This window comes from Hirundo rustica, chromosome 2 (genome assembly GCF_015227805.2).
Source record: "Hirundo rustica isolate bHirRus1 chromosome 2, bHirRus1.pri.v3, whole genome shotgun sequence".
Taxonomy (NCBI): Eukaryota; Metazoa; Chordata; class Aves; order Passeriformes; family Hirundinidae; genus Hirundo; species Hirundo rustica.
Window position 1 is genome coordinate 68,071,238 of NC_053451.1, and position 23,850 is coordinate 68,095,087.

At 41.6% G+C, this 23,850-nt stretch overlaps 2 protein-coding genes across 5 annotated transcripts in view; both read right to left on the reverse strand.

Annotated features, from left to right (window-relative positions):
- The window catches only part of TBC1D4 (TBC1 domain family member 4), a 97,512-nt gene extending 90,909 nt beyond the window's left edge, over positions 1-6,603 (reverse strand). For 2 of the 3 annotated variants that reach the window (XM_040054632.2, XM_040054629.2), the window contains exon 1: positions 6,043-6,603. In XM_040054632.2, coding sequence (XP_039910566.1) covers positions 6,043-6,522 — 480 coding nt within the window. In that variant the 5' untranslated portion in view covers positions 6,523-6,603. The remainder of the gene's footprint in view (positions 1-6,042) is intronic. The other variant, XM_058419199.1, reaches the window with a different exon arrangement.
- Positions 6,604-15,873: 9,270 nt separating this feature from the next.
- On the reverse strand, positions 15,874-23,382 carry COMMD6 (COMM domain containing 6). Of its 2 annotated transcripts, none has more exons than XM_040056592.2 (7): positions 23,312-23,382; positions 23,049-23,107; positions 22,491-22,556; positions 22,248-22,324; positions 20,838-21,006; positions 19,581-19,733; positions 15,874-18,554 (listed from the first exon to the last, which is right to left on the reverse strand). In XM_040056592.2, the coding sequence occupies exons 1-7, from the start codon at positions 23,358-23,360 to the stop codon at positions 18,504-18,506; spliced, it is 624 nt and encodes a 207-aa protein (XP_039912526.1). In that variant the 5' UTR covers positions 23,361-23,382; the 3' UTR covers positions 15,874-18,503. The 2 variants fall into 2 exon arrangements, with proteins under 2 accessions (XP_039912526.1, XP_039912525.1); XM_040056591.2 differs by having other exon boundaries at positions 23,211-23,334.
- Between the last annotated feature and the right edge of the window lie 468 nt (positions 23,383-23,850).

The window sequence follows — 23,850 nt, forward strand, 5'->3', positions numbered from 1 at the left end:
AAGATGTTCAGGGAGCTCCAAATGGGGAAGACTGATGGAAGAGACCCAAGGAACAGTGAGCTGTTCACATCAAATGCTGTACCAAACTTTAGCAAAGAGAAGAGACTGATAGGCATGAGGAACACCACTATTTCATAATGGCTATTTAGAAATCAAATATTTTCTAGAATTCACTTTTATAAATAACCACTTGTAAGCATTTTGGTCAGAGATTTCATTACCCCTAAAAATCAGACTCTCCTTGTTGCTAAGACACACATATGCTATCTAAATCTTTTTTAAGTCAAATTTCTATTTAATTGTTTTTAAAAGAAACTGCCTCTACACTGACAAACAGAACGTAGAAACAAATAATCAGAGGAGAACCCTTGTTCTGGTATTCTCAGATACACACAAGGTCCCTTCTTTAAGACAGCCTTATTATCTGCTCACTGCTTACCTACAGCCAATCTTAGTAAAACACGTAATTTCATCTATTTTGTTTTGCCTTTTTGAAAACACAGCCCTCCACGACATAGCTTCTACTCCTCAAATAATGGGTGGTTTTCATGAACTGCAAAAGGAAAAATGAATTAATTTTTTCTACAAACATGACAGACAAGGATATTTAAAACCATTCCCTTTCCTCTCCTACACATTAGCCAGGAATAAAAAGGCTACATAACACATTTAGAAACAATTAAATTTTTTTTTTTAATTATTTATTCTGTTTGTGACATGGGAAAAAATATTATGGAGAGGATGTTCAAAACCAAAATTTAAAGATAGCTTTACAATCCTAAAATGAAAAGTACTCTCAGGAAAAAGAAAAAAAAAAAAAAAAAGTGCCAGATCTATTAAGGAAATGGAAAATTAAACCTTTAAACTTTAAGCTCTCTACTTTCGGTTTCAAAATAAAGGAGTGGAAGACTTTTCATCTGAGGTGGTATAGCTAGAGATAATAAGACTGCTCACCAAACAATTCTGCATTCACTGCAAGCCCTTAACATCCATGCTTTGTTCTGAGTCACTGCTTTTCAGTTTCTTAACCCATGAATGAAAATCTGTCCCACACAAACTTAGAAACCATTTATTTTTTTGGTCGCTCCAAGACTTGTTTTCTTGGTAAAAACTGGGACAACCTATCTTTCTCATGGAAAATCTTTCCTTTGCAACCAAATTGTGCTATCAACCAAATGTCATCTCTCCCATTTGCTACACAATTCTTCAAAACCTAGAGCGTATCTATGTTGTCATGTCTGTTACTCCCATTCAAAACACATCTTGTCAGACAACTCAACCACTGCAATACTTTAACATGAATTCCATCAATGCTGTATATATGTACTTCCTACACCTTGACTTTACTGTCATTCAGCTCATGCTCCTAAATCACATAAAAATGAAAGGACAACAGAAATATGCACATAAACTTGACAAGCTTTGTTCTTCAAACACTTCTAACTTACATGCTTTAGTCAGAAACTTTATGTAACATGATGTTCATACAGCATAAAAGCCTCTTTTGACTAGACTTAGCACTGATGCCTTGCTTTTCCAGAATAATTGTCTTACGTCCTTGCTTTAGCGAAACACATTATCCAACAGAAAAGAAACACATTCCTGGAATAGACAAGTGTTTCTGACAAGTGGGCTGTCTCCAGCTCTTCTCTCTGTGCTTCCACCTCTCCAGTTCTTATCACAGCTTTACACCATCACCAGAAGGCCCCATTACTTCTGCTTCCCCTTGAGAAAGCCTAGACCCTCCACAGGTGGGTGTAGCACAAAGACACAGCTATAGATTATACCCACAAGAGCTAAATTTAACTGAGGTCTGTCCACCTGAGCATTTTTTTTTTTTTTTCCACAGCCAGCTCAGATTACTTTTGAAACCTTAAAAGAATACATTTTCATCGCGCTTGTAAGTCTGAGAAAAGAAAACCAAAATGCATGAAATGAGTTCTTACTTAACTGGAGGAAACAACCATTTTCACTAATAAGAATCAAGTATAGTATAATTTGATTCAGGATGCCAGTTCCAGTTTAAAAAAAAAAAAAAAAAAAAAAAAAAATCTCTCAGAACATGCTTATTCATGTTTCAAGCAGGAAACACAATCTAGATCAGCATGATGATAAAAAAAAAGGCAGAAAGAGATCATACCATAAGCTTCTCCCCCAGAGAACAAGGAACTCAAAGCAATTGTCAAACTGCTTTGATTGTTCTGCAGAATTAAAATCTGGTTTACAGAATAAAATCAGTATTTAATGGTAAAAATGTGTTAAAGTTGAGATTGAAAATACTAATTAAATAACCTTTTCTTGGTTGCTGCAAGAAGGGTATGCCTGCCATATTTATTAACTCTACCTTTTGGGTTAAAAGAAAAATAAAAAAATCTGTTCCCAGGATTGTAAAGAAAAGCTGTCAAATATACAATGAGACAATGCTGTCATCCGATGTCTACATGAAGCATGTGCATACTCGATAATTCTTAAATGACAGCAACACAAAATAACAAATCTCTGGCTGCTACTCAGAAGCTACTAGGCAAGACTAAATAGACAACTACCCTTGTCCACTCCAGCTAGCTACTGTTTTGAACTGTTACAAGAATCAGCAAACACTGTAGTAAGTTCTGAGGGAGAAAAAAAAGGCAAACATTTCTGTACCCCATCTCCACCAGTCAGATGGCTTCAAATGTCTCTCCTTGTAATTAAACAGCAAAAGAAAGAGACACACACGCACACTGCCCCTCCAATAAAAGCAGCTTACCATCCACTGTCATGCTGACAAGCTCTGGGTTTGACACCCTGTTGAATTACTACTCCAGAACAGCAGTCACCCCACTGACTCCTACTTTTCAGCTCTGCCTAAAATTTGCAGGCTTTCAAATAAAATATGAAGTTGTTTCATAGTACTAGCTCACTCTCTCATTTTCCTCCAGTCACAGCAAATAATGTTAAAAGATGTCATCTTCCCACCTGTTGTCATCAGAGCACATATTACATTGGCTTTTCACCAGTCATCTGGTAAAGAAATTTGAAGAGAATGGCAAGAGGCATCGATTTTTTTCTACGAATACCAGTCGTTTTTGTGATCATAGTGAATGCACGTGTATCCTAAACATTGTGCAAAGTACAGCCGGTGGACAAAGCTACAGGCTTGAAGCCAAAACCTTCATTCTCACCTACACTGCTTTTTGAATTATCATGGCAGCACTAGTCCCTCAAATATCAATCACTAACCTCTCACTTTTATAACTAACTTCCACCATTCAAAATTATGGCGAGCTGTCTTCTAACTCAGAGACCGCAAGACATCTCCTGTACCTTTTCTCCATTCCAGAGTTAGTTAGCTAAACTTAATACAGCCAAAATGGACAATACCATGGCTTTGAAGTCATCTCTGATGAATGTGAAGTCAGCACAACTTCCATAGAATCACAGAATGGTTTGGCTTAGAAGGGCTCTTAGAGACCAGCTAATTCCACCCCCACTGCCAGGGAAGATCTACTAGACCAGGTTGCTCAAAGCCCCATCCAACCTCAAACAGTTCCAGGGATGGAGTATCCACAACTTCTTTGGAGATGATCTTCTTTAGAACTTCTGGAAAGGTATCTGACCCTTCCCCTTCTTGGCCACTCACTGATCCCATGTGCCTCCAACCCACCTGCCTTGATGTAAATAGTTATTAGGGTTGCATAGTAAAGCAGATGAAGGAAGCAGTTTGGAAATACTCCAGAGAAGGTAAGGGAAAAGCAAACTTAACATCAGTCAGTTCCTGGATCCTGTTTGCTGGATGGCTGCACAAACAGTTGTGCTGCCATGAGGACAAAGCTGAGAGGAAGAAACAAGGCATTGAGGCTTGAAAAAGACAGGATCACTTCTCTCAGCAGCAGCGTCAACTTAGGTTGGCTGAAAGTCACTACAGCCTAAGAAGGAAAATGAGGTTGTCTTAAAATGACAGCTGTGAAAAATACTTTCTAAGCTAATACACAACACGAGGCTCATACAACCACTACAAAACCAAAGTGTGTGAAGATCTTGAAAGCATGCAAGGGCAGCATCAATTCTATATAAACAATTAAGAGCTTTGAAAGAAGACTTTTAGAGCTGGTAACCTGCAGCTTGACTTCACTCACTCAAGATTAAGCTTTAGCACAGACCAATACCTAGCTACCTGCACAGGCCTAACCAACCAAGCCTCAACAAATTGATAACAAAATTCGGGGTGGGGGACCTTCTTTTCCTTTTGATACCTTAAAAAAAACCTGCCTGTTAGTCAAACACTTGTGAATCACATCACTAGCTCTGCATTTACTACCCTCACTGTAGATCAAAATCATGAGCTGAGTAAAGCTCCTGGGACGGATATATTCTTTATCAATGATTTTGGAATCCTTTGAACCCCCCCCATCCTACATTTCTACAAATGATAACAAAATTTAAAAAATCTTAACAGGTATAATTAAAGACTGAACAATGTACGTTCACTCTATCAACTTCTTTCCATAGGAAAACTTTACCTACAGTATCAGTTTAATTCAATGCACATAAGAGCACTTTCCCCATGAGGAAAGAAGGAAAAGACACATGCATAGAGCTTTAGTCAGAAACAGCCTTCCAAACGAAAATGTATGTAGCACTTTGCACATTCACTGGAGTACTAAAGATTCACTATCTTTAAGCAGGATTGTTTTACACGCTCATGGTACTACAGACCTACCCCACAAATAAATTTGATTCGGCATCTTCTGCCAACAGCAGAAACCTTAGTTTGCCTCAGTCCACAGTGCCGAACTCCAAAAGGGACATTTGAGCTCCTTCCCTGCCAGTTAATGATCCCCTCCATGCTCTCGCTGCCTGCTCTCCTGGCAGAGCACAACCCACAGCAGCTGCCAACAAGCCAAGCACAGTTACCTCCACTTGGGATACTGCCTGTCCTTAAGCCACAGCTACACCTAAATGCCTCCGTGTTCTTGGGAAGTATGCTGTCTCAAATAAAGAGAACTTTTCAAGAACTTTTCAGTAGTTTTCTTAACACTTCCTATTCTCTTAAGAAAACCCAAACAAACAAAGAAACCCCAGCAGCTGTTCAGTACATGCAGTAAGTCAGCTATCTTCTAACTGCAAGAGTTTTTCTCCCGTTCGAGACAACTGAGGAGAAGGTATTCTGACTTACTCAACGAAAGGACTGTTATTGAAAAGCCTGTTTCCTGCTGTCATCTTGCTAAATTGATTATCCAACCTACTGGCCCACCCACTATTGCTCACATACTCTAAATGGGAGAGAAAGAAGCCTGCTGCATATTTGTTGGGTTAGCCGAAGCCAGCTAGATAGTCAGGAAAATATAATCTTACTGTTAGGTCTTTTTTTTTCCACTTGGCACTTTATCAAAAATGTCCCCACCCAAACCTAGCCTTGTTCGTAGCACTACTGCATATGCCCGAGCACGGCCAGGTGTCCCTAGCGTGACCCGTGAGCACAACAGGACCTGCTGGTCATCGAACCGTCCTTTCTGCACCACGGGGGTCTGAGGAAAAGCACCATCCTCCACTACTCCATTCCTGTCCACCGCTGGGACGCTTTAACACAAAGCCTGCCGCCTGCTCGTAGAGCAAACCGTGCCCTTGCCATTGAGCTGCTGCAGGATGCCAGGCCTCCCCACGGAGGGTGGACCGGGAAGAAAGCGCTCCGTGTCAGCGGGCACTGCGTTCCGCAGAGGTCGGTACCCCCGGCCCGGCAGGGCACCCCATGGCCACGCGGTGCTCTGCGTCCCCACAGCTCTCCCTTTCCGCGGAGCCCAAGGGCGCTGCAGCCGCCGGAGCTGGAGGAACAGACCGGAACGAGCCCGGCGGGCACGGCCGGCCCCGGGCGGGCTCCCCCACGCCGCCGGCGGGCGTGCGGGGCTGCGGTCCCGCAGCGCCCCGCAGGCACCACCTGCCCCGCCCGGGCACATCGGCCCCTCCGCGGCTGCGGAGCGCAGCGCCCGGGGTCCCGCCCGGCGAGGAGAGGAGCCAAGCGGGGAGATCCCGGGCAGCGCCCCCGCCCCCTGCCCCACTCGCCTGGTTGGGGTCGGTGGCCCGGAAGACGTGGCAGGCCATGGGGGAGTCGGGGTTGTCGGGCTGAGCCTTAATCAGGTAGGCGAAGTAGGAGAGGTCGTGGCTGTTGTGGATGAAGCGGGCGATGTGCTGCGCCTTGTGCTCGAAGATGAAGACGGCGGGCGCGGGGCTGGCGGGGCGGCCGGGGCCGGCGGCGGGGCCGGGGCTGGCGGGCACGCAGCGCAGCGTGGGCGAGCCCAGCAGCAGCAGCACCTCGCGGGCCGGCACCCCGCTGCCCGGGGCGCCGCCGGGCTCCTGCCGCTGGCCGCGGCGCCGGATCTCGGCCACCAGCCAGGGCAGCATGGGCAGCGTGGTCCGCCTGTCCAGGCACGACGAACCCACGTACCACAGCCTGAAGCGCTTCTCCCCCGGCGGCGCCGGCTGCGGCTCGGGCTCGGGCTCCAGGGGGTGGGAGAGCGCCTCGCCCTCTCCTCGCTTCTCCATGGTGGGGTGTCGGGGCGCAGGACGCGGGGCTCCGCGGCCGCTTCCCCCGGCGCCAGGTGCAGCCGGCGGGGCCTGCGCTCGGCCGGGGCCGCCGCTAAACGCGCATCCCGGCGGGCACGTCCCCGCCGCCGCGCCGCCTCCTGCCTGCCCGCGCGGGGTCAGCCCGCGGGGCGGGGAAGGACGGCCGAGACACCCCACTCCTCCTCCTCCTCAACGCCCCGGGGCGGAGCGGCGGAGCTACGCCCCGAGAGGGCTCCGAGTCCTGACCACCCTTGGCTCAGGGGCGGGACAGCCCCACCGACCCAGGCCCCAAAGGAAAACACAACGTGCGCTCCTCTCCCGGTTCTGCCGAGTGCTGCCGGCCTCCGTGCGGCCGCGGGCGCTGGGCTCCGCCTGCGGCTCGCCGCGTGGCCGGCCGCGAAGGGAGAGGCAGGAGGAGGAGATCCGCAGAGGGGGGAAGGTCGCCGAACGGCGCTGAGAAGGAGGTGGGGAGGCTGCCGAGCCCGCCCCCGCGCCCCGTTTGCAGGAGCTCCCAAGCGCTGTCTGAGTTGGTTTTGATTCTGACGAGACGGAGACTCGCTGCGGAGAAGGCTCCCGGCAAGGAGCGGGGCCCGGGGCACCTCCCGCCCGCGGCGGCCTCGCTCCCACGGCCGCCTCTCTCCCGGCTGGTTCCCCCCGCCAGGAGAGCCAGTCGTAGGGTGGCCGTGCTACGGCAGCCTCCTCCTGCGCACTGCCGAGACAAGAGTTTCATTACGACTGATTCTAATTCTCCTTTTTTCCCCTAAGCTTGTGTTTCCTGCTTGAGCTTTTTACCGGGGGAGGGGGGGGGGGGGGGGTGTTTCCTCATCGCTATCGCGACAACATCTCCTGTCAACAACAAATCCGCCACAAGTAATTAGTCTCCTGCACCTCAGAAAGTAGCTGGACAAAGCTTTGCCAGCCACACAGCATCCGTATCCTTTCGGTAATTGCCAATTGTAGTGACTGTCCCCGTTTAAATCTGTAGCAGCAGCGGCGATGACTCCCAGTAACACGTTGTTATGGCCACCGTTTTAACCCTGCCTACAAATAAAAAATGTGTCGCTTGAGCTGAAGAGCTGCTCTGTGTAATTTGAGGCAGTATGATGATTTGCGCAGAGAAGGGTCATGTAGCACTCAGGTCACAGCCCACAGTAGTCTGAACTGACAAAAGCTGTCGCATTTGCGGTATTTTCATACTGTTACAAACCACTCTGCTCATTTCCTGAGCAAACAATTTTTTTTTCCCCAGTTTAACCATCTAGTTTATGCATTCTGGTTTATCAGCTGTAATTTTCAATTTAATATTGTTGTTTGGTAAGACCTCAAATATATATTCCCTCATGGCATCCTACAAGCCTTAAGGGACATCCTTACAATGTCCCTTAGGACAGGGGAGCTAATGCAGAAAGTCTTATACAGGCTGAATATGTTCATATGTATATGAACCGGCTTTAATATGTGCTATAGCAGTACAAGTTAAAGCCAGACTGGACTTGCTTTCCCAAACTGACTCTTTTCACACTTGATCATCTGAACTACATTGCTGTAAAGTCGATTTTACAACCCGGGTGATTAGAAGAATAATGGCCAAATTTGGTGGATCACAAACCTAAAAAATTTTCTTCTCCCTCACTCTGCACAGTTAGTAGTATTGACCCCTTGGCTGAGAACGGTGTTTAGGATTTTGTGCAATAGCATTGCGGAACGACAATTTGTGAGCGTCTTCCCAGTGCACCTGGAAGAAAAGCTATTTGGTTTCTGGCAGCAGCGCTGGCAATGGTTTAATGCTGCAGCGAGCTGCTCCTTTTCTGCCAGTTCACTTCTGTGAGCCGCCTCTAATTTAAGTGACAGCGCTTACAGAGAGAGCGCTGTTGGCACAAAGGGAGCGGGAATGACTGCCCGGGGGTGAAGAGAGCAGCAAGACTACTCGTCCCTTTTGGGTACGCTTGGTTAGACGATTCATCTAGAGCGTGAAGCTGCAATTCAGTCATTTGAGCGCAAAGACCAATTTAACCTACCTGAAAAGTGAACTAAACACTGGGCTTGCCCTAGAACAGTGGCAAAACCCCTTCATGCGTTCTTCTGCAGTTGTTTCAGATGGGATAATCATTAAATGACTCCAATGAAGCAGCCTAATGGGGAGGCTGCAATACACTGAATAGCTGCAGCTGCTTACCATGGGAATACTAGATCCCTTTTGGTTTATGTTTGTATATGAACTACCAAAACCAGTTTGTGGACAGCCACCTAGGCTTTTAGGTGCTATGGTGATACAGATATTTAATAATAATCAGGAAACTTGAAGACAATAGTGCAAACACATTAAAATAGAAAAAATAATCTTTTACAGATATTTAATTATTAAGTACAGATGCCTTGATGTTCTCGCATCATACAAATGGAACAAGAAATCTTCACTTGAAGATGTTACAGAGCTGGTAAGGATGCAGTTCAGTTACTGCAAATTATCAGGTAGAAATTAAATTCTAAAATGTGAAAAATGAATGTGAAATTCTTCAACTGTCACCATTGTGCCTGTTTTGTAAAGCTATTTGGTTTTTCCTTCTGTTGGGTGATTTGCAGAATACAGTACGAGATCTGGTTATTTTGACTTAATTTATTTTTATTACTGAATTCTTTATACAAATCCCTTAGAAGATGAAATTAATTTATATAAATGCTCCCACTAGTATTTTAACTACCCTCAAAATCAAATTCTCAGATGTTAGTCCAAAGTTTTCATGCTTTCTTCTTGCTTCAGTTTATTACGTCTCTTTGAATTGATTCTTCATAATAATCCCTTTTAGCTGTCCCTTACTTTTATCCATTTACTTCATCATTTCTTATCCTTTAATCTGCCTAACACTTTTTATCCCCCATCTCATTAACAGTGTTTCAGTAGGAAGTCAGTCCTTTTGTTATATAACTTTTTTTCCTGAAGTCAGTCCCCTTTTCTCTATTTCTTTTCAGCTGTAAGATTTCATGCACCTTTAAGTGAAAAATTCCAATTTCTGTCATATTGAGCACAGCACTCCTTTGCCCATGACATCTGACATGCCTCCCATGTAATTCATAGTGTTTAAACTATAATGATAAGGAAAGTATCCTTAATTCTTTGCACAATGTAGTTAGGAATTAGCATAAAATATATAATCCCTATAGCTCAGTTAATGGGAATCAAAAACTTTGGGACAGAGAAGAAAGCAACTTTCCACAGTCCTTATCCATAGAGCTTAGAAAAATACATGTCTGTTCTTGATGAAAGAAGAGTTTCTCTCCATATCATCCCAAACAGAAGTGTAAATGCAGCACCCATGCCAGAAACATGACAGACAAAGTCTCTGGTGAGAAAGCTAGTTTTTTAACAATTCTTTTTTTATTATGATCATTAGCATTGTCCAAGCTTCTTGAAACAAATTGTAAAATCTGAAGGGAGCACCCTATTGGAAGTTCTGAAGTACATAAAATACTATGGGCAATAATTGCCATAGCATGTGCTGCAAGTGAAACCAACCACAGACCCAATCAGACTTTTTTGAATTGTTGATAACCTGCCATTGTTTTTGTTCCAAACGTCAACATTAGCTGCAAAACCTTTTAAAGTAAGGGATATTATTGAAGTGACCAAACATAGATAAAGTTAACTAAATGTAAGTGCCTCTGAACACTTTGGATTTGTTATGCTTGTCAATGGAGTACTAGATGTAAAGGTTATTTTTCCAAATAAAATGGAGAATGTCCTTTCTTTCTGTTTATTAGAGGAAGTGTGTTTAGTTCTCTAAGACCATAGCTTGATAATACACGCTGTTTCTGCACATGGCACCACAGCAGCCATTTCATATATCCTCTATGGGTCTTCAGTTCATACTTGGTGTTAAAAGGATTAAGACCTGCAAAATGGTAAGCAACCTCAGTTCTCAGTAACTTCTTAAGCAGCAAAGACACCTCAGCATCTCATATGATCAGACTGTTAATTGCTAGTAATTATCCATCCCTTTAAGCTTTCTAGCCACAATTTTAATTGCAGAAAATATATTACGTTATTAGAGGAGCTGTAGGCTTGACTTTACAATCCCATAATTTATGCATAACTTCAGTCACCTTGGACTATTATTTCAGTAATATGCCCTGAAGCTGGAATTGCTTCTGATTCAATTGCTTTTCTAAGAATGATCTCACTTAGCTGTCTGGGAATTCAAGGTCCATTTCCGTATTTGCATTAGTTTAAACTAGTTATATTCTATTTTACTTTCAGATCACTTTTTTTCAGATCTGAGATATCACATTTTTACTTTAAAAACCATTTAATTATTTTAAAATACCTAGTCTTATTTGAAAACTGTAATGAAATAACTTCTGGAAATACAATTGAAATATTAGAAAGTTCAGTAGACTAGATGTATTACCAGGACTTTAAGCTTTAGCTGCTAGAGAAACTCTGGGCCTCTTCTTTTAAAGTATATTAAAAACCTCACTAAAATAATGAAAATTGTATATTTTGCAGGATGTGTAAAGATTAGAATAGTTTAAAATGCAATGCCAAAGTTTTAAGTAAGACAAATTGGTCTTCCAGAGATATGTCAATAGCAGAGGACAATAGCTGCAATTTGTAAACAATAAAAATGATGAAAAAATAATCTGGTAAGAGGTGGGTTGGTTTTACTGTTTTCTTCTTAAATGGCACTAATCTTTTTTGATCAAAATGACAGACTGAATTTGTTCTGCCAATAAGACCCACTCCAAAACAGATTTAGGGGAATAGGAATGAGCAAAATTTGTAAGAGAATAATCCCTAGCTTGAAATTTTATAAATATCTCTAGAACTTAAAGGAATTGGCACATTTTATGTCTCTGTTCAGTGTGTTGTTATGCAATTTAATGTAGCACTGATTAAGAGACAATTCATTAAATTATTAAATTTCTCTTCAAAGAGAAATTTGGTTGGGGAAAGATTTTTACTTAAGTCATTTTTGTATACCACAGTCATCCCAAGAAACTTTCCAGCACAGCAGACTTTGAATCCAGTGAAGAACCACAACACATTTTATTTAAAACTAAGTTTTAATCTGGAGTCCTGTGTGATCACAGCACCTTTCCATGTGGAAGCATTTGAAATTTGTTGGGGTTTTTGGTTTGGTTTTGTTTTTCAGTAGCCACCCCCCCCACCCCCCAACTGCATCACATCAGTTTACTAGAACCCCTGTTGTTGAGGTAATACAGAGTTTGGTGGCTGTCAGCAGCTCAGATCAGCTGCAAAGCTAGTTACTGCAGGAGACGGAGCAACTTCTGCAGCAAGAACTTCCATATTCCCAATTTCTTTTACAAAAAGGAGCCATTTACTTCTCTACTATTCCCCAGCCGCTGCAGTAACAGTAACATACAAATAAGAGAACGAAAATGAGGAAAAAGAGATGAAATACTGTGACTGCTGGAGTCTGCTTCTCTCCCTAACAGTGCTTGCTACATCTACCTCATTTGTGATGTGGAAGGGATCCTGGTCCGCTCCAATTCTCTAGCAAATGAAACTAAGACAGAATTTCTTGTCATTGCCAAAGCTAAAAGGAACATATTGATATTATTTCACAAATATATTATTACAAAGGATGAACCACAGGCTAGAAAGGTTAGCAAATCTGGAGTAGACAAAAGAGAGATGCTTTGGAAGGCAAGAGTACTTCAAAGGGCATTAATTATGTCTCTTCGAGAGGAAAATGCAAATACCATTATGACTTCAAGTGTACCACTATGAAGTGTTATGGCAGCTTCTCCACTTCATACAAGTATGTGTGGTAAAAGAAGGTTCAGCTTAGCATGAACAGCAGGGTACTAGTAGGCCCAACACAATACCAAGAATGATGCAAGTGTAGCTGCTAACATAAAAAAAGAACAGATGGGAACTCCTTAATCCTCTTTCTCATCTTCTTTGACTCTCTCTCCTAGGTAAATCGGCATCTGTTGTCTTGACTGCTGAGTATCTCTCATCTCCCCACATTCCCAACTGGGAGAAGCAGCGTGGCACAGCACACCAGTGATTCATGCCAGACAGGCACTTACATTCTTCATTTTAAATTTAAACTTCAGTACCATTCTCAAGCTTCATGTCTGGCTGCACAGAAGCATCACTGGGAAGGAAACCTGTCTTGCTTTAATTTGGGCAAGCTCTCAGATAAGTATTTTTTTGCTAACACCTGTAAATTGCCAAAGACTCAGCAGCAATGACATTCACAGGGAACAGAAAAAAATTCTTTTCAGCTTCAGTAATACCAAGAATATCTGAATATGACTTCTCAGATTCAGAGGTAATTCCCAGGGGAATTAAGCACCCCAGCCACTTTCAGTGGCAGAGAAGCATATTCTTAAATGTGGCATAAAGACACTGATAACTGGACTGCTTAACAGAATATGGAAAAAGAATTTTAGAGTGGTCAAACGGCATGAAAACCTTGGACAGAGAAATGCAAATGCTTTTTCTATGATCAAGATACAGATCTAGAAAAATCTCCTTGACAGATGTATAAACAGGGAAAAGAGTAAAATGAGAATAGGTCCGAAATGTAATATGATACTATTTGAAGACGGAGTCATAATGCAGAAATGTTAGTATAATTAAGTTACTGATTTAAACTGCTGCAAATATGCAGAGTATGGTATGTATTCTTATCATTAAAATCCTAGATGCTGTTTATGAATTGGAAATCTTTGTGCTCATCTTGGTAATAATTATAAGAGAAGTTAGTTTGTTTCCCTACAATGTAAGAAGTGGGATGGAAGTAACGGTGACATGAATTCATAGTTCCAGATCCAAGCTACAGAGGGGAAGAAACCGGAGGTCCTTACCCCACATCCAGACATGCTGCCAAAGGATTGCTGTGAGGCAAGACTGTATGTGGTAGTGCCACCTGGTGACCGAGGCTGGGACAAAGGCCACTGGGAATTACAATCTAGCACAGAGATTTATGGTATGAAGTAATAAATTTTCCTTAATTTTCCAAAGCTCATTATGTGCAAAACCGACATTGACACTTCCAATTTATATAAATGTAACAATATTTGTTATGTAAACACTGACAGAGTATCTAGAAACTATAGTACACATATCAAACCGAGTTCTCAAAGTAGGGCAGCTTTATAATTTGCAATAGCAGGTAAATGCAGTTTAGGGAAGAGAAATTCCAGAAATACTAAAATTAAACTTCCTTCATGGAGAAGATCAGCGATCTCAGCTTCCTTACTTCCCCAATGACAAAGCCATACATAATTAAGAGACATATTCCAGTAACGCAGCTAAATGCCAGGTAATTTCTCCACCTTCTCTCAGAAAAGCCTCAGAAACAAGAAATCAGGAAGTCTTTCCAAGCACCCAGGACTGGGTATGAGGAGTGCTGAGCATCATCATTTTGACTCGTGTGCTGATTTTGGCTGGGGAAAAATTCCTTTTCTTTACAGGAGCTAGTAGGGGGCTGGTTTGGATTTGTGCTGGAAACATTGATAATAATAATAATAGAGATTTTTATTGTTGCTGAGCAGCACTTACACAGAGCCAAGGCCTTTTCTGCTTCTCACACCACCCCACCGGTGAGGGGCTGGGGGTGCATGAGTAGTTACGAGGGGACAGTTGGGACAGCTGACCCAAGGGACATCCAGCACCATATGGCATCATGCTCAGTGCAGGGAGAAAGCAGGGAACAGTTTGAGTAATGGCGTTTGTCTTCCCAAGTAACCATTACCAGCTGCCCTGGGGAAGGTTGAACACCTGCCTGTCCTTGGCAAGTGGGGAAAGAATTCCTTGGCTTGCTTTGCTTGCCCATGCAGCTTCTGCTTTACCTATTGAACTGTCTCTATCTCAAGCCATGAGTTTTCTCACTTTTACCCTTCCGATTGCCCCTGTTGTCCCACAGGAGGGGGACTGAGCAACTGTCCCACAGCACCTCATACAGATCTGCTCTTGGCTCTTTAGTGTATGAGTGAACGTGGACGCCGCTGTACAATGAAAGCAAAAGCAAAGGAAGTATTTGGCCAAAATTTCACAGTGACAAGCAAATCCAGCCATGAGCTGGCTGAGCCTCAGGAAGGAAGCACTGCAACAGCATACCATGCAAGCTGAGGTCAAGGCACTCAGGTCAGGTACCAACCTGAAACAATCCAGCTTCCTAATGAAGGAAATGCCCAGCAAGTTATCAGCCCAACCAAGGGGTATGTAACTGTACTAAAAATCTGTTTGGGAAAGGAGCTCTACCATGATCAACCAGAAAATATCAGACAGAACAGAGGGTGCACAGTTTTAAGTGTTTCCCCCCACAGTGTCCAGCCATTAGCAGAGGTTCTTCAGAGATATGGCATTTCTTCTCGCTGCAGGTTAGATCAAATGACTCAAGACGTTTTTGTGTTATTCTAGCACTCGCAAGGTCTTAACTGAACCACCCTGCATGCCTCTGCAAAGGAGTGGTAATTAGCCTCTCATTATACCTACAGCCAAGAGGGTAATAAAATTACTGTTTGGAGATTGTGAATGTTCACAGGAACGTTCAAACAGGGCAAACAGGAAAAAGAAACATGATTCCCCCTCTTTATCACCTCTCTACCTTTCTTTTTAATTCATCCAAGGCAATGTGTCTTCAACTGTTCAGAGTTCAAAGGCCTAAAAAGGGGAAGGTAAAAAATAGAGGTGGTGGGCACACTTTTACTTGGCCAAAGTGTGCAGAAGCCAAATATATAAAACACTAATGCACAGATACACTCCAGCCATTTGAGCACTCCTTCTGTGGAGATTTCTACAAAATAGCTTTCTGTAAGTGGGCTGGTGTGTTTGAAATTTATGGGAGGAAAAAAAAAAAAAAAAAAAGAGTCATGTGATGAGGACAACAGTCATGGCTAGGACATTCCTTCATTATTCCCTCCCCTGAATCTGTTGATTGTGCAAGACCCCACCCCCCTTCCTTCCTCCTGCTCTGTTCTAGGCAAATGTTGAAAAAAATGTTTACTTGTCTCCTAAATACAGTTTAGGAAAGAAAATCACTTGAATGCAATTTCCTGCAAAATTTCATTAATTTCATATGTCCTCTGTCTTTTCCTGGTACAATACAACATTTTGACTAGCTTTAAGTAATTGATACAAGGAGTCCTTGAGCCTGCAGCTATCCATCAACTCCTTGGTATCCCATCACAGAGAAAGACTGCATATGTCTGAACTTCATCTGAATTTTCCTAATAAGGAAAGAAATTTAGTCATTGTCTAGTCCTGAACTTTACTCATTGCAGTATTTACAAGATAAAATTTACATGCAGACTTCCATGCAGTACGCTTAAAACAAAATACAGACCAGCTTTGTCTTTATTACCTACATGTTTAATGACTGTCTGTGGACTTACAAAAATACTCATGTTATACAATTTCTATTAATCAACAATTAGAATTAGGAACACACAAGGACTCCTGATTCTCTTTGCAAAGATCTGGTTTTTGCACATATAGACAAACAAATCACTAGCTTGTTTAGACATATGAGTATTGCTACCCTTAAAACTGTTATGTTTTTTGTTTGGTTTCCTTTTAATAAAATACTTCATTCCTCCAGTACTCAGGAGAGGAATTCCTCCTGATAGTGATGAGGACACATTTCGAAAGTTTGGGTACATAGCCAACTTTAAATCACAACTCCTCTGAAAATTCTCAAGACTGTAAATTGGTATAGTATTCATGTCCAAGTATCTTCCAGCCAGAATTACAACATGCTGGAGGTTCAGGGACATTTAAAAAATATATTCATCAATACTTCTAGACTATCTGACTTGACAAAATAAAAGCCTTCAGAAAGGCTGACAACTTTCTCCTCTTGCTGATGGAGCAAAAATGCTAATAGAAAGTAACAAGGAAACTCCTAAGATCTACTGAATTGTTAAGACATTATTAATTAAATCGTCTTTTCAGTTCCAATAAGGCACAAGTATTTCCAGCTGTATGAAGAATTTATGTGCATCAGAACACATAGGAAATTATTTGTAAGGCTCCAGCTTTACTAAAAAAAAAAAGACAACCTTATTTTTTTCTGGAACTCTTGCATTGATGTAAAACAATTAATTCACTAGGCCAAAGCATGACAATGTTTTCCAGTTATAACAACCTTACACTCCAACTTCCGTGAACTGAAAAAAAAAAACCAAAAAAATCAGCTGCTCACATCACTTTTCCATATACATTTGTTTGCTCTATGTTCAGCCCTGAGCCCTTGCAGACAAACAAGGGAAGAGGCAAACGGGAAGTGTGCTCTCATGAGCATTTGGTGACAGTACACCATGAGAGTCCCGGAAAAGTCTAATCTGCTCTCCCCAGTCCACAAGGCAGACACCTCAGACTTCAACCAGCATAAAGAAAGTGTCATCCGGATCCATGGTCATGGCCAAAAACTTTTGTCAAAGCCAAAGCTCTTCCACTTGTTTGGACTTCTAATCAATTCCAAGTACTGTTTTTACACATCATGCATAATGCCTAAAATAGGGGCATTCCTGAAAGGATTGTAGCATGTGCACAATGTGCTGCAGTTTATTTTCATAGCACAAAAAGGCAGACATAACGTGCATCAGTGACTTTCAGCCAGCTCTTAAAAATGTTAATTTAAAAACCAGACTTGAGTTAGAAAGGTAGAGTAGATGTTTGCATTTTAAGTGGGCCTGAAATCATTCAAGGATTTGTGCCAGCAAAGCTGGTACTAAGTCTCCAGCAGCTTGAAATTGAAGTAGAAACTTCAATCTGCTTATCAGTGTGAATTATCTCTCTTCAGATCTACTACACCACCAGCACATCTGGAGATGCAACAGTATTGCTTTTATTACATCTCACAATATTTGCAGTGTGTTCTGTTTTACGGAAAATTCAAGGAAAAAAAATTAAGAGGAGAGCATGCAGGCACATTGGATTTATCACTCTCCTTTAGAAATGCCCCTATTCTTCAACATAAAAGTCAAAATTTTGTTGGTTAAGACACCTTCTTAGGGCCAGGGTGCAGAACACAGTGCAGTGGCTGCCTGTTACAATGCAACATGCAAAGAAACCTTCTAGTGTGGTCCCTTCTCTGATGTGCTCTGCTACCTCTCCAACCTGAATTTTCAAGTTTCCTCTTGACTTTTCTAGTTCAGAGGTTGAAGTGAGGTAACTACATCAATATTTTAATTTAATTAAAAGAAGACTACTGACCAAACATCAAGCAGAATGCTACAGATTAACAATGGATGATGAAAAAGAAGAAACCCATTAAAATACTTCTGAATTAATTTGCCTTTCTACCTTTATGTAAAATTAGCCTCTGGGCTTCATTTGAGAGAATTTTGGGTCCCTGGAAAAAACTTAAAGCATTAATTCAGTCTTTATAAGAGTAGGTGGGAGAAATAAATATTTGAAATAAGCAAGCTGTTAGGACAAGTACATTCTCCGGTTATTAAAAGACTGGAAGCCAGATCTGCAAATAGCTGCAATCAATTACCTGACAATGCTATTCTTCAGGAGTAGCTGTATGCTTGTTACGTGTAACTTCATATTCTCCTTATATGTAATACTACTGTTGAGTCCAAGCCCATCCTAATTTTACAGACAAAAATATTAACATGGGATATACACTTCTCTCAGTATCTTCCCAGTCAACATTTTCAGGTGTCTTTCTGAGTTTAGTGGGTAGTTTCTTACTCATGGGTATTAGGAAGCCTACAGAGATGCTTCTCCATATGCATCCTGATCTTCTGTCTACCAGGAAAAGCACAGCTGGACACATTTTCACAAACACTGCAGAGCTGACTTCAAGTAATCAAAAGCGAGGAAATCTTCACAGCAATGCAATGGTGATGCTGACCAATTCCTGTCAAGGAGACAAGGATACATACCCTGCTGAACAATGGCCCTTTATTCCCTGTGAAGAACATAAAGTTCACTTGATGTTCCTCCAACACGTCACTGGAAATAAAAGTTCCCTTCAAACTGTTTCAAGAACAGCTGCCATTTCCTTGAACTGTCTGAAGAAGTTCTAAAAAGCAAAAATTGAGACAAATTTCAGTTTCTTGAAGAAAAGCTCCAACTGCAGTTCAAACTAGCATGTCAGACAAAAAACACTGTCCATATTTCTCACTTCCAGCACACAGCTTGAACTGAAAGTTTCTGCTTTTCCTTCTGTGGGCTGGTTGGCATTTGAACACATTAACTATGAAATCTGCAAAGATGATGCCTTAATAGCATGGGCTTGCCTATTAATAGGAAAAGATGCTACAAAATAAAAATAAAAAGTAGCTCTCGTGCCATAAAAAATAAAATAAGAAAAACCACTTCTTACATGAATGTTTCTACTACCAGTTGAAGTAATCCATAAATGTAGCATGCATTTCCTAAAGTAGCTGAACAACAAATTATGAAATAGGCTTCAATCACAATAAATACAACTTTTTACAACACCCAAGGATTCAGAATATCCTTCTCAAATTTCTGCCAATCAAATTCCAAGGATCTATTTAAGTTTGCATATTATAGGTGATATACTGACCCCTTAAACAGGAACGAAAATACAAGGACCACGTTTATGCAAAATTAAAATTACATAAATTTGTAGATGGAGACATAGCAATGAAGAGTTAGTGACGATAAAGCAGACTGAGCTCTATTCCTAATCATTAGCAATTGTTAGGCTTTAGCCAAGTTTTAGATTTTGAGGCTGGGGAACTGTTCTGTAGGTCAAAAACATTCTATGACTTTTTAATATGGCAGAATGATAGCTGGCAACCTCTGAAAGATTTTATGTCTTTGGTTGTTAGTTTATTTGTAAGAGAAATGATCAACTACCATTAAATTAACGTTTTCAGCTAAGTGATATAGAACTCAATACTATGAAGTAAGTATTTAGCTTCTGTGTTTTAAACAGTTATTTAATGCTTCATGTTTGCATGACTGTACATGTAAACAAGTAGCACAAACATATCCATCAGGGTGTAGAGCTGACCCTCACAACAGTGGCAGTGCTGTTTTTAGGAGACTGAACATTCAAGTAACACTCACTACAGACCTTGAACTGTGGGATCGTCATTTCAAAAGATTTGTCTGTTATTTGTCCTGAAGGGTCCGCCACCGTTAATGTCACTGTGACATAGGGGTACTTCAGAGACCTGCAGGTGTCAGAGCTCATCGCAACTCCCAGTTTCCACTTCATATCTACAAACTGCAAAGATGAAACTCATTGGAAATACTGTCAAAGAGAGATCTATCCCACCCTCCCACTGCTATGCACTTGGAGGGATAATTCACAGACAATACAGGACATCTAGACATCTTATCCAAATGGAAAACAAACAAACATTCAGGTATTACCGTGAATACAAATTATCTGCCCTTCCCTTTAATGGTGAGTAAAGAAGTAATTTACTTTATCTGTTTTCCTTATTCAAGTACAATCAGGTGTCAAGTACACTCTTCTTAAAATTCTAGTAAGAGGAGCCTAAGCAACAGAGTTCACCCAGCTTGTATATCTTGGACAGGGTTTTTTGTCATGTTTTCTATCTTTTGGAAAGTTTCTAAATCAAAACCAAAGTTTCTAAGTCTAAACCAAATAATTTATAATAGTAATAACAGAGAAAAATCATGGCATATCATAACTGCATTTTAGATAAATCAAAGTACGTAACAGATACATTTCAGAAAATTAAGTTATAATTTTTAGCCTTTCATGAAGAAGGCCTTTAGAAGTTTATATCAAGCCCCAGAAAAAGATTCTCCTTTCCTAATTTCATACTCTTTTTATACTGCTGTCAGAAAAAAAAAACACCAAAAAAACCTTAAAATGTAACCAGATTGCTATTTTTTCAAGTAAAAAAGAAATGCTGGAAATTGACAGAAAGTATATTTTAAAATAATGGTTAAATTTAAGGGAGACAAACAATAAGCAGTCAAGTGCTAGTGTTAACTACTTTAAAGAACAATTTACATTTTAAACAGATTTACATAATGAGCCAACACAACAGCTTGCCAGACTGACTGCCATTCATCTTCCCTTAGAGTACTACAATACACAAATTTTTTAAAAGGTACAATATGTGACTTTATCATCTGAACAATAATATTAGAAAACTGTTCAGCTGTAAACAACCTTTACTGCATATGCTGCTTTATCTGGGTAAGTATTTGGCAACATGTAAATGTGCACACAGGTAGGAAAGCTTTCAGCAGCCTATCTACCACTGCCTGCCCGACAACACAACACACACAGTGAGACACTAACATTTCTGAAATGCTCATCATTAACAACTGCACTTAGTCCTTCAGTTACCTGCCCCACTGTGGCCACATTTCCTGCATCTTCTGACACAGCAATGGCTTTGCCCTGCTCGTTCCACACGTGACGAATAACTTGAAGTGCATGTTTTGGCAGTGTGCTGATGCCACTGCCCAAGGTGGTGATGAGTTCTTCTGTAGAGAGGTTGTTTCTGGCTGCCGTGCTATAATAGTTACACCCAGAGATCACTGCATCAATTTCATTTTCCACCAATTTAATACAATTCCTCATTTCACCCCAAAGAGACAGCTTTTATTTCTCTTTACCTGTACTTTAAAACAATTCAGCACCATGATTACTTTTCCCAGACTCTTACTGATCTTTTGTATCCATGTGCAAAAAATAACATGACCTCAATATGTCTTAATATGCAGATGCCCAGATACCCAACATCAAACCAAAAAAATAATCACAGCCTTCAAGTGCTGTAGCAACTGGAAGAAGGCACAAGTCAGGGAGGGGTGTGTGCGTAGAGCAGTTAAACAGTATCATTACCTCAGAAACAACAAAATTTAATTAAATACTCAGGAGATGGAATTGAAGTACCACCAAGAGTAAGTAAGGATTTCTAGGTCATGGTATAATGGGTACCAGCAGGAATCAAATTACGTCATAAACCCTTCAACTGAAAAAGAAGCAAGTCTAAAGGAAAATTTCCACTTGATTTCCTCTAGAGGAACAAGCAAACAAAAAATCCTGCTCTATGTCTGTTCATGCAGGTTCACTCCTCCTAAAGAGGCATTAATACAACAGATAATGAGTTGGTCCACCAAGCAGCATGGTTGAATATAACTTCAGACATGCTATTTTACATATGGAAAAGCAGTAATTTAAATTTCTACTCTTACGTTTTCCTGAATTGTATTAATGTTACATAAAATGTTTAGATAGTAGATATTAAGAGAACAAGCTGGAACTTGAAAATTTTATCTTTCTAAAAATAGAAAAATGTATCAACTAAAATCTCAGCTCATGGCAGAATGCAATAGTATAAGCTCAGTATCCTTCAAAAAGGCACCCATGTTGATTTCTGATCTCCAAGAAACAAGAAGTTTTTAAAAAACACTTTTTCCAAGCAAAGGCCCAGCTGACTTAGCTTTAAAAGTGAGCTTAACTTCCTCTATCCTGCCACTAGTTCTAGAGCTTGCAGACAGCATCTTGGAACAATTTCCTCTTTTTATTTTTTAATTACGAAAAGTGATACTATATATTAAGTAACTACACTTATTAATGGCAGAACCTAAGCCCAGGTGCTCTTTTCTGTGTATTGAGACTAACAAACTTTTGCCCTTTTCCCAATTCAGTTCATTTTATACCCACATTTGATATAACTTTTCAATACCACCATTAATGTGTGATGGAAGGGAAAAAAAAATGGCGCAAAGTGAATTATTTTGTGCTTACCTAAATAGAAATGAAAGAGTGTTAGCTATTTTTGCCAGGTCACAAATATTAATGTCAACCCCCGATGTCTGAATTCTCTAGAAACAGAATGTTCAAACAATTACAAGTAATAAATTACACGTCTGTAAAAGCATCTTTGCATATACACATACAAAAAAAAAACCCACATCAAGTTGGGAATTCCATCATTAACAGCAGATACAGCTACTATTCTTGCTTACAGGGGCTGGTGGGCCAACTTACCTGACACAATTCAGCCGTATTTATACCTAGGATCTTATGGTTCAGATGTTGAATTATTTGTTCACACTGTGAAAAAAAAAAAAACATGTTTAAAGACATTGCTGATACAAAAATCAGACTAAAAGAGTGAAGAGCGCATTGTAAAGAATCAAATAATTGAAATTACTGATTTTAAAATTCCATCAAGTCCAAGGAAAGAAAATGAACCACATCAGGACTTTAGTTTCTGCCTCATTATTGCTAATTAACACACCAGTTTCATATTAACTGTTAAAGCGCACACTACAGTAAACAAGCCAAATGTTTTTTAGACAAGTTACATTGATACATCATTTAAATGACAGACAAAAATAGATTTTTAGAAGCCTTCTGTGATAAAAACATAAATTTAAATCAAACCCATTGCTCTTAGCAGGACTGATCTGTTTTATGAGTCAGGTCAAGCTACCACACACATAAGGTTCCCTTTGCATCACACAAAACCCAAAAGAGCTTAAATAAAAAGGCTTCCTGGAGTGCCAGAAGCTCTTCCCCCATCCCACTGATCGCCCTACTTACCAGCTCTGCAAAAAAGTCTTGAGGTATTAAACGAATCTTATCTGCTGCACCACCACCATCTGAAAAACAGTAGCGATTAGAAGCAAATACCTAGATAAAGTGTCACAGTAATTAATTTAATCTTTCTCTGAAAAGGGCCTAGGCCATCATGCACGCATTTACCTTCACTTAACGCAACTAATTTTAACCCACACATACCTAGAGCGAGCCCCGACTGCCCGAGCCGCCCCCCAGCCCTCATACCGGGTCCCCCCAGCCCTCACCCAGCGCCCCCAGCGCCAGCGCCAGCGCGCCCGCGGATCCGGCGGCCATAGCGCCGCGCGCCCGCAGAGCCCCGCCTTCCGCCCCAGAGCGCTCGCCGCGCTGATTGGCTCCGAGCGCCCGAGGGCGACAGCGACGCCGTGCTGATTGGCTCCGAGCGCCCCAGAGCGACAGCGGCGCCGCGCTGATTGGCTCCGAGCGCCCCAGAGCGACAGCGGCGCCGCGCTGATTGGCTGAGGCGCGGAGAGCACGGGCTGTTCCCGCCTCGCTGCTGCTGCTCCCGCCCTCATGGAGCAGGATGCGGCACAGTCCGCGGGGAGGGTGGGAAATTCTCCCGGAGGGAGAGCCGCTCGCTTGGCGCAACAAGTGTTTTGCTGAGATTGGTTTGCTGACAGGGTTTTCTTGGTGCTCGTTGTCAAAGGCGCAGGTACGCAAATCATAGAACCACAGAATGTTAAGGGTTTGGAAACGGCCCTAGAGATCATCCAGCCCCAATCCCCTGCCATGGGCAAGGACACCTCCCACTAGACCGGGTTGTCCC

Excerpts from the sequence above, each read along its gene's own strand:
- COMMD6 (XM_040056591.2), bottom strand. The coding sequence starts at position 23,289 with ATGAGGGCTGGGGGGCGGCTCGGGCAGTCGGGGCTCGCTCTAGGTATG. Across the intron at positions 23,108-23,210 it reads ATTAGTTGCGTTAAGTGAAG|ATGGTGGTGGTGCAGCAGAT; the intron begins GTAAATGCGTGC and ends ACTGTTTTTCAG. Across the intron at positions 18,555-19,580 it reads TGACGATCCCACAGTTCAAG|AACTTCTTCAGACAGTTCAA; the intron begins GTCTGTAGTGAG and ends TTTGCTTTTTAG.